At 43.7% G+C, this 16,066-nt stretch overlaps 1 protein-coding gene across 1 annotated transcript in view; it reads left to right on the top strand.

The window, feature by feature from the left end:
• The window catches only part of MAN2A1 (mannosidase alpha class 2A member 1), a gene marked incomplete in the record, with an annotated part of 1,886,421 nt that overhangs the window by 1,625,249 nt on the left and 245,106 nt on the right, over positions 1 to 16,066 (top strand). Inside the window, 1 exon segment of the mRNA XM_044064270.1 lies at positions 11,435 to 11,629. Coding sequence (XP_043920205.1) covers positions 11,435 to 11,629 — 195 coding nt within the window.

The following is a 16,066-nucleotide window of genomic DNA, read 5'->3' as shown; positions in this document are numbered from 1 at the left end:
ATATCCTTCCTTAAAGTCCACCCGGGATTTTAGGTAGCTGGGGACTCTTTCCCAGTAGTTGAGGAAAGAATGAAAATTGACAACATCAGATAAAAAAAGTTATGTACATACCTTAACATTCCGTCTGTGTTGTCCATTTTCATTCTTCCTCATCTCCCCACCCAACAACACCCAACCATTTTCACAGTTGACTTCTGGAAGAACGAGAGCTTATAAGAAAACCACTGTTACTTCTGTTGAGCTGCAGGTATGGCTTTCTTTTGTCAGGATTATTATATTAGTACTTCCTACTTAATGTAAACCAGCAAACAAGATCTGAGGTATATGTTCAGGGTTGGTGCATTATGGGTAAGGGAGAAGCTTGAGAGGTTTTTGGTGGCTATGCACTAAAGTAACAGCCGAGTCAGATCCAAGTGTCTGATCCAAACCCAACAGTTGAGGAAGAATGAAAATGGACAACACAGATGAAACTTTATTGGAAGTGCATAATTTTTTTTTTGAAGTATAGTTGTTGCAGTAGCCCCCCCCCCCATCTCCCTTTTTGTTCTTTGATTATGCAGCGGTATGTATATAATTTTTCTCCTAGCTATGTCCTCTCAGGGCTCAGCCTCCCTCTCTCAGTTAGCATAAAAGCTTTAAAAAGGCTTGGTGCTCACACCTGTGTTTTTAGGCCACTCAGCTCAAGCTGCCCAGTGGTTTGAGCCCGTGAAAGGTGCCTTAAAGTTTTAGGAAGCTGGCCAGTTGTTATCTTTGGTAAGATATAACCTGTATACTTAAGGCTACAGCAGCAGTGATCATTACAGCATTTATTGATGTTCTTCGTGTTTCACTGTTGCAGTCATCACCTGTGGGTTATCCCTGCTGTGGTAGCCCTCAGCCAGCCCGAATACCAGAGTCAATGTTTTTCTGCGTCAGCTGCTTTCGCTTGCTGCCTAACGTCAGGTCGTCAGTGCTATAAAGGAAGGCAGCCGACACCATTACATCAGTCTTTCTTGCCATGGAGCCCTTAGCAGAAGCAGTTCGCAAGTGTGCCATTCGGTCGCTACCAGAGTTTGAATTACAGCTGAAAACGTCTAAAGCTAAGTACCCCCGTTGGGGATCCTTTTTTCGTGCACTAACCGATGGCCGAAAAAGTTAACAATTGTCTCACCTGTAGAAAGCAAATACCACACAGAGACTTCCATGGAAGTCACTTGTTTAGGCCCAGACCAAGACATCCGTCGTTGCCGGTTGTGTGCCCCCTTTAACGCGAGAACCATTCATTATAGAGCTTTTATTGTAGCCAGGTATTTTTGTTCAGAAATGGCGTCCATCAGCCAACTATCCGTAGACATTCTGAAAAAATGTAAGGATAAAGATAGAGACAGACCACACAAGGCTAAGCCTTCTGACAACTCTACCACCAAGCAGGTCGCCTTCGCAGCCCCTGATGCCCGATTCGATACCTTCGCAGGCCTCTAATGAGACCCTTTCAGAGTCTGGTATGCCGCAGAAATCTTCTTCGTCTTCTGAGCCTTTGGTTGTCTTTGCCTTGTTTGAGTCTGGAGCCGCTACGCAGGCACCAGCTTCCGAGGAGGTTTTTCGCACTACCGAATCTAGACAAAAAAACGTCTTCTCCGACTACCATTTCTCTCAGGCCATTGGATACTCTTAGGCCTCGAGGCAAGGCCACATTTTACCCCTGCTCCACCCCAAGCTCAAATGCTTAAAATGGCAGAGGATCTTATCACCCTTATCAGAGGTAGTCAGGCCAGTCCTTCTAAAAGGAAAATAGACTTTTCTCCTGAAATACTAACAGAACAGGATTCTGAGGAGTCTGATTATTCAGATTTTGAAGAGGAACAACAACCTGTGACTGCTTATGAGGATTCAGATGCAGAGGAATCCATTCCTTCTGCCACCCCACCAGAAGATATTTCCTTTGGGGAAATCCTTCACACCCTCAGGGAACATTTCCACTGGGAATACCAGGACTTGCCTCAGTCTAAGAAAAGACTAAGAGAGTTTCTAGACCTGCCCCAGCACAGACCCTTGGCCATTCCTCCAATCTTAGAGGTGGTTGATGTCTACCATGAATCCAACTTAACTACTGACGCCCTCTCACCTGCTCCCAGAAAACCTGACAGGTATTACAGAGTACCGGATTCTCGCAAATAGCTGTACAGAAATGCTGCTGCAGACCCGAAGGTCATTACACAGTGACCAAAGGGAGCTAAGGATAGTTCTGCAAAGAATCCTATTCCTTCTGACAAGGACTCCAGAACTCTGAACAGATGGGGTAAAAAAGTATACACCTCTGCAACCTTAGCTATCAGAGCACTCAACTGTCAGTTCCACATGTTAAAATATCAACAACACACTTTGGAACTTTTAAAACAAAAGATTTCAATCTTTCCTGACTGTGCCAATTCGAAAGAGTTAGCAGATTTACTGCACTCTACTTGTCAAATGGCTAAACACTCATTACACTGTGGATATGATGTCCTAGAAGCCTCATGTAGGGCAGCAGTGTCAGGATCTGTCATTCGGAGACATGCATGGTTGAAGGAACAACCTCTCCCTGATCATGTCAAATCTAAATTACTTGATGCACCCTTGAATAAGGACCGCTTGTTTGGAGTAAAAGCAGAAGAGGTGCTTAACAAGATGGAAGACAAAGCAAAATCTATGTAAACAGTAAAAGACTTCCTTCAGGTACAAGCTCCTAGGTTCAGCAGGAATTTTCCCTCAAAACAGTGGTCCTTTCCTGCACCTAGCAGACAGGTAAGCACCACAGGGACAGACCACCCAGACTCCTATCCCAGGGACAGCACAGAACCAAACAGTGGACCACTTCCGCGCCAAAGGCAGAGAGTCTAAGCCATCCCTCTATGGCAAAAACTCTCTATGACTCCCTCTCCCCCCTGTGCCCTCTTTCCACTCACCAAAACCTAGAAAGAAGGCTCTCCTTCTGCAAAGAAAATTAGCTTTCTGTAACCAAGGACCAATGGGTTTTAAAGATAATTTTTCAGTGATACATATTCTCCTTCAACGAACTCCCAATTCCAAGAGGGTATCCAGACTTACCTCCAAATCAGTGGGCAGAGGCATTGAAACAAGTCCAAACTCTTATATCCCAAGGGTCAGTAGAACCTGTCCCCTCAGGTCAAACAAGCAGAGGCTTTTATTCCAGACTATTCCTGGTTCCCAGAAAAGAGAGCACTTGGCGCCCCATCCTGGATCTATCCATTCTGAGCACCTTCCTTGTGGTCCCCAAATTCAGAATGCTAAATTTTCAGCAGCTGCTGCCTATGCTGACAAAAAATGCCTGCTTAGTTACCCTGGATCTAAAAGATGTCTACCTCCGCATCTCCATAAGGTAATTCTGCAGGAAATTACTTTGCTTCAGAGCAGGCTCACAACACGTTCAGTTCTCTGCACTACCCTTTTGCTTATCTACTGCTCCCAGGGTATTCACCAAATGCTTAGCCCCTGCCATAGCCTTTTGCAGACAGAAAAATATACAAATTTACCCTTATCTGGATGACTACCTCATTCAGGCAAATTGCGAAGAAGCTCCTCAAGGACCTCCTCTGTGTCAAAACCCTCCTAACCTCCTTAGGGTACACCATCAATGAGAAGAAATCAAGGCAAACACCCTCCGGGAAGATCATTTTCTTGGGAGCACTGCTGAATACAGCATCCCAAATGGCCTTCCTATCCCCAGAAAAGCAGAGCTTCCTGCCTCTCTGTTTTACACAGCTGACTTCCAGAAGTCCCCTCACTGCGAGGAAGCTCCTGCAAGCCTTGGGGTACATGGCATCTTGCATCCATCTAATTCCTCTGGCCAGGCTTCTCATGAGAAAACTTCAGTTGCACCTAAAGAACCTTTGGTGTCAGCATTCTCAACCCCTAGAGACCTCTCTCACTCTGATCCCCTGTATACAGGCCGAGTTTCTCTGGCGGGCAGAGGCCTGTGCCCAGAACAAGGGTCTTTCCTTCACCTACTGCTCAACCGGGCAGACCATTACCACCGACGCCTCAGACATAACTTGGAGCTCTCACCTAGAAGGCAGGTGCACTCAAGGTCTTTGGGATGCACAGCACCTTCCCTTACACATCAACCAGAAGGAAATGATGGCAGTACAAAAGGCTCAGACATCCTTCAAACCCCATCACAAGCCAGATGTTCTCATTATCAAAACAGACAACACCACAGTAATGTGGTACATCAACAAACAGGGAGGGACCCAATCTTACCCTCTGTGCAGGCTAGCCATGAACCTCTGGATGGCAGCCTCTTCCATGGGGCCACATCTGATAGTCCAATACCTACCAGGGATCAACAACACCCTGGCAGACCACTAAAGCAGAAACTTACTGGACCCCCACAAATGGCAGCTCTACAGAAAAATCTTTTTACAAATCACTCAGGCGTGGGGGACTCCGGAGGTGGATCTCTTTGCTTCGCACCTCAACCATCAGCTGAAAGAATTCTGTACCAGGGAGTATCACCACCTAGCTTGGAAGGTGGATGCCTTGACCTTCCCCTGGAACACCCTCTTTGTGTACGCATTCCCTCCTCTGCCCCTTATTTCCAAGGTACTGATCAAAATAAGGGAGGAGAAACCAAAGGCCATCTCATTGCTCCAGATTGGCCCAGACAGCATTGGTACCCCTTACTACACAGCCTGACCTTACAGCCTCCCAGGCAGCTTCCCCTGATCTCAGACCGCTTAACTCAGGTGAGAGGGGGGATGCTGCACCCAGACTTGCAGACTGTCAAACTGTCAGCATGGCTAATACTCTAAAGGCAAACAAGAGACCCCTGTTAAGCCAACAGCTCCTAGACATTATTGCAGAAGCCAGAAGGCCCAGCAACAGAAAATACTATGCAGGAAAATGGAAAAGATTCTGCTCCTGGAGCCAGTCCAGAGGGGCCAATACCTCACAACCTTCCATCCCTCTTATCCTGGACTACCTAGCGGAGCTACTTAATAGTGGCCTGTCCTTCTCATCATCTATTAAAATCCATGCCTCAGCCATTTCAGCTCATTTTGATACAGAACAGCCCCATGTTCTCCCATCCTTTGATTAAACAGTTCCTCAGAGGGGCTTCTAATATCAGACCTCCCAGTGGGCCACCCACTCCAGCCTGGGACCTGAATTATGTTTTGGAAAAACTAACTTTACCACCCCTCGAACCTGCTGATTCAGCATAACTAAGATGCCTCTCCTGGAAGACTGCTTTTCTCGTAGCTATCACCTCAGCCAGAAGGGTTTCAGAACTTCAGGCACTGATGGCCATTGAGCACTTCATCATCTTCCATGCAGACAACGTCTGTCTGAGGACTAATCACTCCTTTATGCCCAAGGTGGTCTCTAATGTAACTCTCAACCAGGTCATATATCTACCCACCTTCTTTCCTAACCCTCAAAACTAGGGGGAAAGAATTCTGCACTCACTAGATGTGCACAGACAGCTCAGATACTATCTGGACCGTACTAAACCCTTCCGGAAAATAAACCAACTACTTTACTTATCAGCTTTGCCCCAGGGGCAGAGGGGAAGCCCATTTCCAAACAAGCCATTTCCAAATGGATATCACACTGTATCCATTTCTGCTATAGATTGCATGGGAACCCCCCCCCCAAGTCTGTTCAAACCCATTTCACTAGGGCAGCCTCCACTTCCACAGCATTCTTCTGAGGAGTTCCCACCAGGGACATCCTGGAAGTTGCCACCTGGACTTTTGTCCATACCTTTACCAAGCATTACTACCTACCTCTGTTTTCTAAGGCTAGGGCAAGGTTTCCTCTGCAGGGCATGCTGACCCATTCCTAGGTCTCTTACTAATCCTACCACCCTTCACCTCAGCTTTGGGAATCCTCCGACAGTTGATGACTGCCACAGTGAAACACGAAGAACATAGTATAGTGTACACTAAATCTAGATGTTCGAGTGTATTCACTGTTGCAGTCCTGGTTTCCCACCATCCTGCCCCCTTATATCTACATTCTTTTGGGAGACATAAGTTTCTAATGGTGGCTTTTAGCCACCAGGGACACCTTTACCATATTTACTTGGGCCTCTGACTGGTTAGGGCAAGAAAAACTGATGCAATGGTATGGCGTAGAAAAACATTGACTCAGGTATTCGGGCCGGCTGAGGGCTACCACAGCAGGGATAACCCACAGGTGATGTCTGCAGCACTGAATACAAGCTAACATCTACATTTATGGTAAGTGCACACAACTGTATTTTATGGCAAGTTTACTTACTCAACTGCACTTTCTCTGAACTTGCTTGAAATAGTCACAGGTTCAGTATTTTCTGTTTGGTTTTGATTTTAAAAGATCACTTCTGTTTGCTGCCAACCCACAGCAGTATAGCTTTAGGAAGACAATAAGGTTTGTAAATGTGTTCAGGGAGCAGTTTTAGTTTTAAAGCCCTGCTGCCCTTTTCTGCTGGAAAGACAACTACATTTTATTTTTCTTCTGAAAAGAGTACACTTTGTACTGCTTTTCTGTTTTACATTCTAGCTCGTGTTAACTATAAGACAGCTGCACAGTTCACATAGCCTGTTGCAGTGTTCATCATTCTATTTTGCTTGGCATTGGTGCTTTAGGTATCTGCTAGAAGTTTAGCATGATATCTGACAGCAAGTCAGGAATGGTGGTGAAATTACACCATACCATCAGTAATGCAAGCAACATTCTTTCTTGCTTCATTAGCAGCTAATATCACAAGTTAGTTCGTTATTCATAGGGGGTGAAAAACTGTTGCTTTTTGTGGCCTTTGCCACATGTTAAGTGAGGATATTTTCTTATGTTTAACATTATCTCTGTCAGAGAAAGCCAGCTTCGCTTCCCTTTGTTGAGTGACCTAGAATGCAGTGTTCTGAAATATTTAATTAAACTGCAGAGCAGGTACCAGGAATTAAATTCTCCTCAGCAGAACAGGCACTTTAACTGTCATGCTCAACATTGCCAGTGTAGATCACTTTCTCTTTCCAATAACTCAAGAGGCTTTTATAGAACTTCCAAATATGTATATTTTTAGTAGTTTTGCAAATCAGATTTGCTAGTTAATGCTGTTTCTTAGAAGTCTTGAATGCTTGCTGTGTGACCTGCATTTTTTCCAATTTCAGATCATAGTTTCTATGGTTGGGGTAACTGATGAATGAAGGATTAGGCTCATAGGCTCATAGATTAGTACTAAGCTTACTGCCCTTGCGAGCCATTCTAAGCTTAGCCAATTATCCCGTGTGAGACTCAAACCCTGTACCTCGTGCTTGCAAGGCAAACACCTTAACCATTAGGCCATCCTCCCAACCCTTAAAACTTAATTCCATCAGTCCTTCATCAGAACCAGTTATATTTCAGTCCAGTATTGTAGTAATGTAATTAAGCTTATATCTAATGATTTGGATGATTTTAATTGAATATAATACTGAAAGCTGACAGAAATGCCTTGATCTAACATTAGAACCCATCTTAATTGGGTCATTCCTTGATGCATCTTCACTGGTCATAATCCAACACATTTTACTGTGAAATTGCACACTTTGTGGATGTCTGTACAACTGTACTGATATAAGCCTTAACACTCCAGCTAGTTCTTTTGTGGTCTTTTCATAGTTCAGATATCGGTCTTGACTGTTGTCAGTGATGTCCTGTATTCCTATGCTTAACCAACACTTAAGTGTCCAGGTGTTTACTAGCCAAGGCATGTGCCAGCATTCCTCGTATTATCCCAAGGAGGGTCACTTTGCTGGTAACTACTACAGATGCCAGAGGTTCAACCCTAATATGTGAAAGCAAAGAAGGGAAAAGTTGTTGGCCTACTTTGTAGTTGACAATATGGTAGCTGTTGCTTTTCCTGTGGAGGCCAGTAGGAGGTCTTTCTCATATCCCCAGGCAAAAGTCAGAGCATCTGTGCATAGACAAACACTCAGAGAGAAGGCTGATGTTTAACTTTTCTTAAGGTAAGTCTGATGCCCAGCTGCCTCTCCCAAGTCATTCACGTGATTAGCTTTCCTTTTTTTTCCTAGTAAACTGTAGAATCTGACCCCTTACTTGGCTTTGGTACCAGAGGAGGAGGCGATAGGGGGAATGCACCATTACCTCCCCTCACTGGTGGAGAGTATTTCAAGGTTCTTGCTCTGGGTGATTGACTGGAGCCTTTGAGACAATCAGTGTAGTACAATAGTGTGGACCCTTGAGTAATCCTGTAGTGCATTAGTAGTGCTCAGACATGAGGACTGTTCTGGGATGGGTTCCCAAGGCTCTGTGAGCTGTCAAATCAATTTCCTGTCAACAAATCAGGGGAGCCAAGAAGCATGTCTCAAGGACTAGGCATCAACGTAATCTTTTTTTTGTCATTGATGTTTGGGGTGTTCTTCATTCTGGATTTGATGAAGTAGATTATTGAGTTTATTCTGAAGCATCTCATGACTGGAATCTCTCTAAGGTGCTGTAGATAATGCACTGTTTTTTATTCCCTGTTACCGGACTCCAGTTAGTCTCATGCCTCCCTTCACATGAGCTTTTACACCCTTAGCTGGAGGGGTGTGTTGTTGTTCCTTGCAGTATGACTCCTTTAGTTATTTGAAAGTTCCAGAAGGCACTACCACTCAGATGGACGTGGTAGTGAGAACACCTTCACATCTGCCTCTCCACATGCTCCTGTCCCTGGGCAAAATTAGAATGAAGGATGACTGTTTGGATTAGACTCGAGCTTCTATTCATCCCTTCCACAGAAGTGCCTGGCAGAGCAGAATCTTGAGTTGTCCTGAGTTATCTCCCTTTCCATCTGGAGCAAGTTATTCAGGATGCCATCATGGCAGCCTAGAGACACTCTTACTTTGCTCTTTTACCCCCCAATAAGGTTAACACTATTTTCAAGCCTCTGCCTAAATGGGCAGAGCAGGGTTCAGTAAGCATTCTTTTGCTGACCATGTGTAATTTATTCAGTTTGGCATAGGCTGCATTTTGCCATCTTCTTTAGACAGGGAACCCAGAGCTTTGGACAGATGTCTTATGAGGGCGTATTCCTCTTCCATGTTGTGTTTTAAAGCCCTTCTATATTCCTCTCAACTTGCCTCAGTTCCAGTCCCACTTTGTGAAGAAGATAAAGTTCAAGGACCCTTCCGAGTCTGGCCTAAAGGAATGTCTTCCCAAGCTTCTGTGATGGGTTACTGTGTATCCTAAGCAGTCTGACTTCATTAATATTTCAGCTATGACCACAGGATCAGCCATTTGACTGAACAGCATGATGTGGCTGAGTTTGTGTTCTTGAAGGAGAATCTCAGGAACAACATCCTAGATGCACAGTTGTTGTTTGAGGTGCTCTTCATCCATCCTTCCCAGTAGTGGGTGAATGACCTCCTGAGGAGGAAACAAGCCCTCACCTTGGTGGTGGGTCTTTATGATCCACCTAATTCTTCTTCTGCTCCTTCCTCTTCTAAGCATGCCCAACTCCAGAAAGCAAGATTCCTTTTTGCTGACCAAGGAGGGCTCTTGAGCATCAAACAGTCTTACCGCCTCCAATGCCAGTTAATTAAATAAAAAATATGCTACTTGCCACACCTTTCCAGTCTTCACTTAGTCTGGGACTCTTCATTGGTAGGGAGTCTTCATGTTTTCCCTGCTTGGAGAAGTGGTCGACATTGTCATTCTTGCCCACATTCTGAAGTCACAAAACAGAATGAGCTCCACTGGTGGATCAGTCTGTCTCAGTAGAACTCCAGGCTCAGATCTTAACCACAGAGGCTGTTTTGAATTTGGGGGGGTCATGGAATTTAGTCTTTGCTTATCCTGATCTTGAAAGGGGTGGATGACTTTTGTCCCTTTCTGGATTTCAATGACTTCAACCAAGTCATGCATTTCATCTAGTTGCAGACAATCAATCTGCAAGTAAGTTGTGCCTTTATTCCTAGAAGTTCCTTGTGCAGTATCTCTGGACATAATGGAGATCTTTTGGAGTAATTGTGTTGTTATCTCATTTTTTGTGACTTCATGGGGATTGAGGTGAATTAGTTTGTCTGTCTGATGTTTGTCTATCTGTCTTTTTGGGTGGGTTAGTTCCCTGAAAGTGTGGCCTTTTTGAGGAAATCTGAGTTGGCATTTTGGTGTGTTGCAAAGTGGTATTTGTGGTAACTGGGAGATATCTGTCCAGGACAGCAGGGAACTTAACCTACTTTTTGTGCTAAGTGCCATAGGAACTTTTATTTCCATCTGAGGTACAACCATCTTTAGCAGGCGAGACCTTGGTTTAGTGTTTCATCAAAGGATGGTGTCTGGAAAGTGCAACACCCTCCTTGTGCTGCACTACAGTGTTAATGCTGTAACATAATTTCCATGCTATGTGGGAATAGAACCCACAGTTTTTGGCTTCTGCTGGCATCAAAGGTAAGTGTTATACCTGTTGAGTGACTGCCAGGGTTTGTTTTTTAAGTAAGAATGTGTAGAAAACAAAGCCATTTAACAAGGTGGGTAACTGGAGCTTGCCCTCCGGAGTATACAGGGCTATTTTTTAAAGATTCCTTGTTTCACAAATTTGTTCTATTCTGTTGATGAAACAGAAGTTGATTAAACAAACCATTACCTCAGAAGCCACAAATTTTGATGCCACCATAAAAATACTCACCTGTGTTCTTTGATTAACATAAATTTCAAGATCACTGTTAGCAGTGCAGCCATATGAAAAGTTACACTGCTTTTCTATTTTTTTGGGGGGTGGGGGTAGGGAGAGATGAACTAAATCTTTTTTCATTATACTGACCACTTTATTCATTTTAAGTGCTGTTATTGTAGCTGAGTATTTCACATTCCAGTCATGAATTCCTTTGCCAGTAACCATATTATTGACAAATATATTGTTTTTTATGATCATTTTTGCACATCTGTATTCTAATGTGCCAAAGCTATTGTACATCATGATATTCTGGTTCATGTACAGTCTGGTTTCTTAACTTTGATTAGTTTGGTTTCTACCTCCAGATGTATCATTCAAGTTCTTCTTAAGACTTTTAGCAGAGTAAGACAGGACAATTGTACTTTCCTCAATATTTGGTCATTAATGCTGGTTGTAGCACAGTATTCACTGGTTTACTTCACACCATTTCTCTTTGTAGCTGCTGCTTTCCTGTAGTTTTATCCTTTACAGTGGTGGCTCATGGGACTCATAACTCAGAGAGGGAGAGCCTTGTTGTAGATATCACCGTTGTCTCCTTTGGTAAATTGGATTCATGGGCGTTAAAGTAAGTTGAAAGGAATTGAAGTGCACTTGAACTAACCCAACACAGCATTTAAATAAATAATTTATTTTTATTCAGTTGTGTTAATTTGTATTACTGTGGTAGATCCACTAGGACTTTATGTCATTTATCCAGAAATCACCTGAAAAGAGTTATTGTTCTTCTGTTGAATTGTTTTCCTTGTATTTTAACAGGGAGAAATCAAGAAGCCAGTTAGCTATCCTTCCCTGTTGAGTCATGCAACATCAATGTTTCTGAATCATCCAGTTATTCCCATGGCTGTTCACCTGAACTATAACTCTGTTTCTTTGCTGAATGAGTTTTCACCACTAAAAGCATCCATGCCTTGCGATATGGAGATAGTTAATCTCAGGACAATACAGTCCAAGGTATGTGTACTGTTTACTGTATACATTTGCTATAGCTGTCATATTTAACTTCCCAGTACATTCTTAGTGATCTTTATGTAATGCAGCTTGTTGTAATGTCTAGACATGACTTACCACCTACCTATTAGTTTGCCTCTGTTCCCAAGTTGTTTGACAGTTCTTAGCTTACACTGCATTGCATAGGATATGAGGAAGTATTAACATCCAAGTAAATCACAGTTTGCCTGATTAACAGTTGTCTGAAAACAACTGAGAAATTTTCCCTGAAACCTGAATAAAAAACTGATTTAAAAAAATGAATTCACATCTGCTATCAGCTAAACTTCTGATTTTATAACCCGAAAGTAACATTTACATTCAGATATCTTAGTCCTTTACCTCAGCACCACACTCTTATTTCTGTGTTATGATCCACCCATCCAGTGCTGTTGAGTGACATCTGACTCCTATAATGACGTCATGAACAGCTGTCGCCATCCACAGAGTTTACTAAGTAAGTAAGGAATGGAAATAGATTACCAGCCCTTTCCTCTATATTACATGCACACCTTTGGATAATTTGAGTTGCCATTCCACCAAGCACATGGTATTGATATATTGTGGAGGGGCACCCAAATAAAACTCACAGGAACACAGGAAGCACATGCACTCCACTCAGAAGGCACTCCAACTGAGAGTCAAACCAGGAGGACCTATTGCTGTGAGGTGACAATGCTTCTCATTGTGCCAGTGTGTGCTACTGTGATGCAAATGTCTTGAAAATATCTCATTAATAAGAGCATCCTCCTTTACCAGTACAGCATAGACTCGAAAACCCATATCTCTTTTCATACTTTATGCTACTCTTCATTTCCCATACTTTCACTATTCTGCACTTTTTGTATTGTGCATCTGTGTGTGTGTGTGTGTGTATATATATATATATATATATATATATATATATATATATATATATATATATATATATATATTATATAAAGAGAGAGAGCAGCATCCTACCATCATCCACAATGATACCACAGTACAAGCAGAAAATGATTGATTTCAGCAATTGGCTAAGCTTCTGCTGTCATTCTAAGGGGATCCAGTGTCTGTCTGCCTGGGATGACATGATTGACAGACCTTGATGCTTTGCCAGAGATGGCCTGCATCTGTCACCCCTGGGCTTCCGGATACTGGTCATGGCTCTTGGCACCCCTATAGTGCCTTTTTTAGGTGGCGTTCCAAAGACCAAATTACCACCGTAACAGCTACAAACAAATGCAATCATGCTGCTCAGTGCTAGAAGTCTAAATCTCAAAATGCACCCACTCGAAGCACTCCTTAAAATGGAGAACATCAACATTTGTGCCGTAACAGAGTCCTAGTTCAAGGCAGCAGAAAGCACCCCTGCACTACCAGGCTATTCGCTCATTCCACACCTTTCAGCCCCAGAACTTGGACCGAAGCTCCAAAGGTGGTGTTTTTTTCATATTCATAAAGGATGTGCACACCTCCAGACTGGTAGCCCAACATAACGCATCTGAGATACTTCAGGTACAGCTAACACTGGGTAAGACAGCAATTCACGTCGTAGCCTGCTATAGGTCCCCAATCATGTCCCAAGACTCACACTTCATGTTCCTAAGCACCATGGAGAATATTAGGGTCCAACCTAACACTCTCATACTGGGTGATTTCAACTACCCCTCCATTAATTGGGAAAACTACTCGTGTACCAATGCACTTGCCCAACGTTTCCTGGAATTCATTAATTCCAGTGCCCTGGACCAGCTCATTCTTACCCCCACTAGAAGTAGCAACATCCTTGACCTGGTTATTACTAACACGGGCAACCGATGCTCTAGACCAATAGTCAACTCCTCCCTGGTTAGATCCGACCACAAACATCACCTTGGAGATCACCATCCCTCCCAATCCCCACCCCCACCCCCCGCACATGTAATCACCAGGAAAAACTTTTCCAAAGCTAACTTTGGGCTCCTAAAAACAGAGTTGGCTAACTTCACGGCACCCATGCAAATGGAGAATAGTTGCATGACCACTGAATTATACACCAATGCACTGTACAAACGTGTACACGCATGCATGCATCTTGCTATACCCAATAGAACCAAGACACTCTCCTCCAAAAAAAGGAAGCCAAGCTGGTGGTCCCCTGCCATATACAAACTCTACAACAGAAGGAGGAAACTGATGCGGAATAAGGAGAAGTCCCAAGACTGGAAAAACTCCCTTATCAGCCTCAACAGAAAGCTAAGATCCCTTATCAAATCCACTAAAGCTAGCTATCAAAACAGAATTGCAGCAGATAGTAAAGACAACCACAAGACTTTCTATAGTTATGTAGAGAATCTCCACAGCAATACCCAGATTTGCTCTGAGCTACTGCACAATGGTACCTCCTATACCGAGTCAACAGATATTGCCACTATACTGGCCAACAGATTCTGTGCCAACTTTACCCCTCTCTCCCCCACAAAGGACCAGTCAAAATACCAGTAGATTGCCAGGCACTCAGTATTAGTGCTGCACAGGTTAAAAAAGCACTGTCCAAGGCCAAGAATACAGCTTCTACAGGATCTGACAATATCCCTGACTGTGTTCTACATGAACTACAGAGTGAACTAGCACCTCACCTGTGTGCCCTGTTCAATCACAGCCTCACCTCAGGCTTTGTCCTTACCGAATGTCGCACTGCTACAGTCATCCCTCTCCACAAATGAGGAGTGACTACAGACCCTGGGAACTATCGCCCCATTAGCCTGACGAGTCTGATATGCAAAGCTATGGAATGCATCATTATGGACCTAATAAATAAGGATATAGGGAATCTCCAAAGTCTGGATCCCACACAGTTTGGTTTTGTGAAGGATAGGTAATGCCTGCTCAGCTTGGTCAACTTCTTTGAGTCAGTCACCAGAGCTGTGGATGAAAGCAAGGTGGATCATATAGCCTACCTTGATTTGGCCAAGGCCTTTGATACCATTCCCCACTCAGGAATCATAGAAAAACTGACTAAGCTAGGCATCAGCCCCTCACAGGTAGAACCCACAATGTAGAAGTAGCTGACTCCAAGTCAGACTGCCGACCAGTCATGAGTTGAGTCCCACAGGGTTTGGTCCTGGGTCCTCTCCTGTTTGGTATCTACTTCTCTGAAGTCCAGGCCAACACAAAGGGACTCTGGCTGACAAAGTTCACAGGCAATTGCAAGTTGGGAGCTATTATTAACTCTCCAAGTGATGTTGACATCCTACAGAAAGGCTTCACTGAGATCAATGACTGGTGTCAGAACCATGGCCTTAAGCTCAATGCCAAAAAATGTCATCATCCCCTTTGGGACAAACCTGGTTCCCATGAATTACCACATCGATGGTAGTCGATCTGGGAGCTGAGGAAGTTGTCGAAACTTCTCGAAGTAATGAGTAATGCAACTTTTTCTGCCCTAGAAATGGTGACTGATGAACTGAATGCAATGAGAACTGTTGTGCTACAAAATCGAATGGCTCTTGACTTCACCCTAGCGGCGAGAGGTGGTACGTGCGCGCTTATCAGAGAAGAATGCTGTGCGTATATACCAGATAACAGACATGAAAGTGTTATAAGAGATCTGGGAACAGAGGTTGACAGCAACCTCTCTTTTGACCACCACATTGCCATTGTGGTCAGAAAGTCCTATTTGGCACATCTCATTACCAAGAGTTTTGCATCCAGGAAGAAAGGGGTCATTGTCTCCCCTCTACTCTTCACTCTTTAGGCCAGTCTTTGAGTACAGTGCCCCATTTGGCATGTGCCTCACTAAACACCTGCAACGACTGGAGAGGCCGCAAATGTACCTCACAAAGAGGATCCTAGGTCTTAAACATTTGTCCTATATGGACAGACTCAGAAAACTCCAATTATTCTCTGTCTCATATCGCCTACTTAGAGGTGATCTCTGCTTGACTTACAAAGCCATGTCTGACCCAGCTCTGTTAGCAATGCTACATCTAAAGGAATCCCAATCCTTCCACACCACACAGTCAAGAGAACTCAACCTCATTACTACAATCAGCAGAACATGCTGGAGGGACAGGTTCATAACCCAGAGACTGCCCATGCTATGGAATAGACTTCCCATGCTATGGAATAGACTTCCCATACATGTCAAGCAGAGCACCTCACTGGTCCTCTTCAAGAGAAATCTTGATGAGTGGATGGGAAATAGAAAAATCACCCCAGGGATCACGCCATTGGCTTTACTCAACAGAAGCACTGGGAACTAAGGTCAGGTGGCACGATGCCAGGGTAATCCTATATGCTAGGCTTGTAAAGGCTTCGGGGCTTTTAGCCTAGTACACACCTATGAACCTATATATATATATATATATATATATATATATATATATATATATATAGTGTTATACACCGTTTTAAATATACTAATTGTGCTAATTT

The sequence above is a fragment of the Protopterus annectens genome, chromosome 2.part2 (genome assembly GCF_019279795.1).
Source record: "Protopterus annectens isolate FY-2018-M chromosome 2.part2, PAN1.0, whole genome shotgun sequence".
NCBI classification, from domain to species: domain Eukaryota; kingdom Metazoa; phylum Chordata; order Ceratodontiformes; family Protopteridae; genus Protopterus; species Protopterus annectens.
This window is presented reverse-complemented; position numbering and strand designations above follow the sequence as displayed.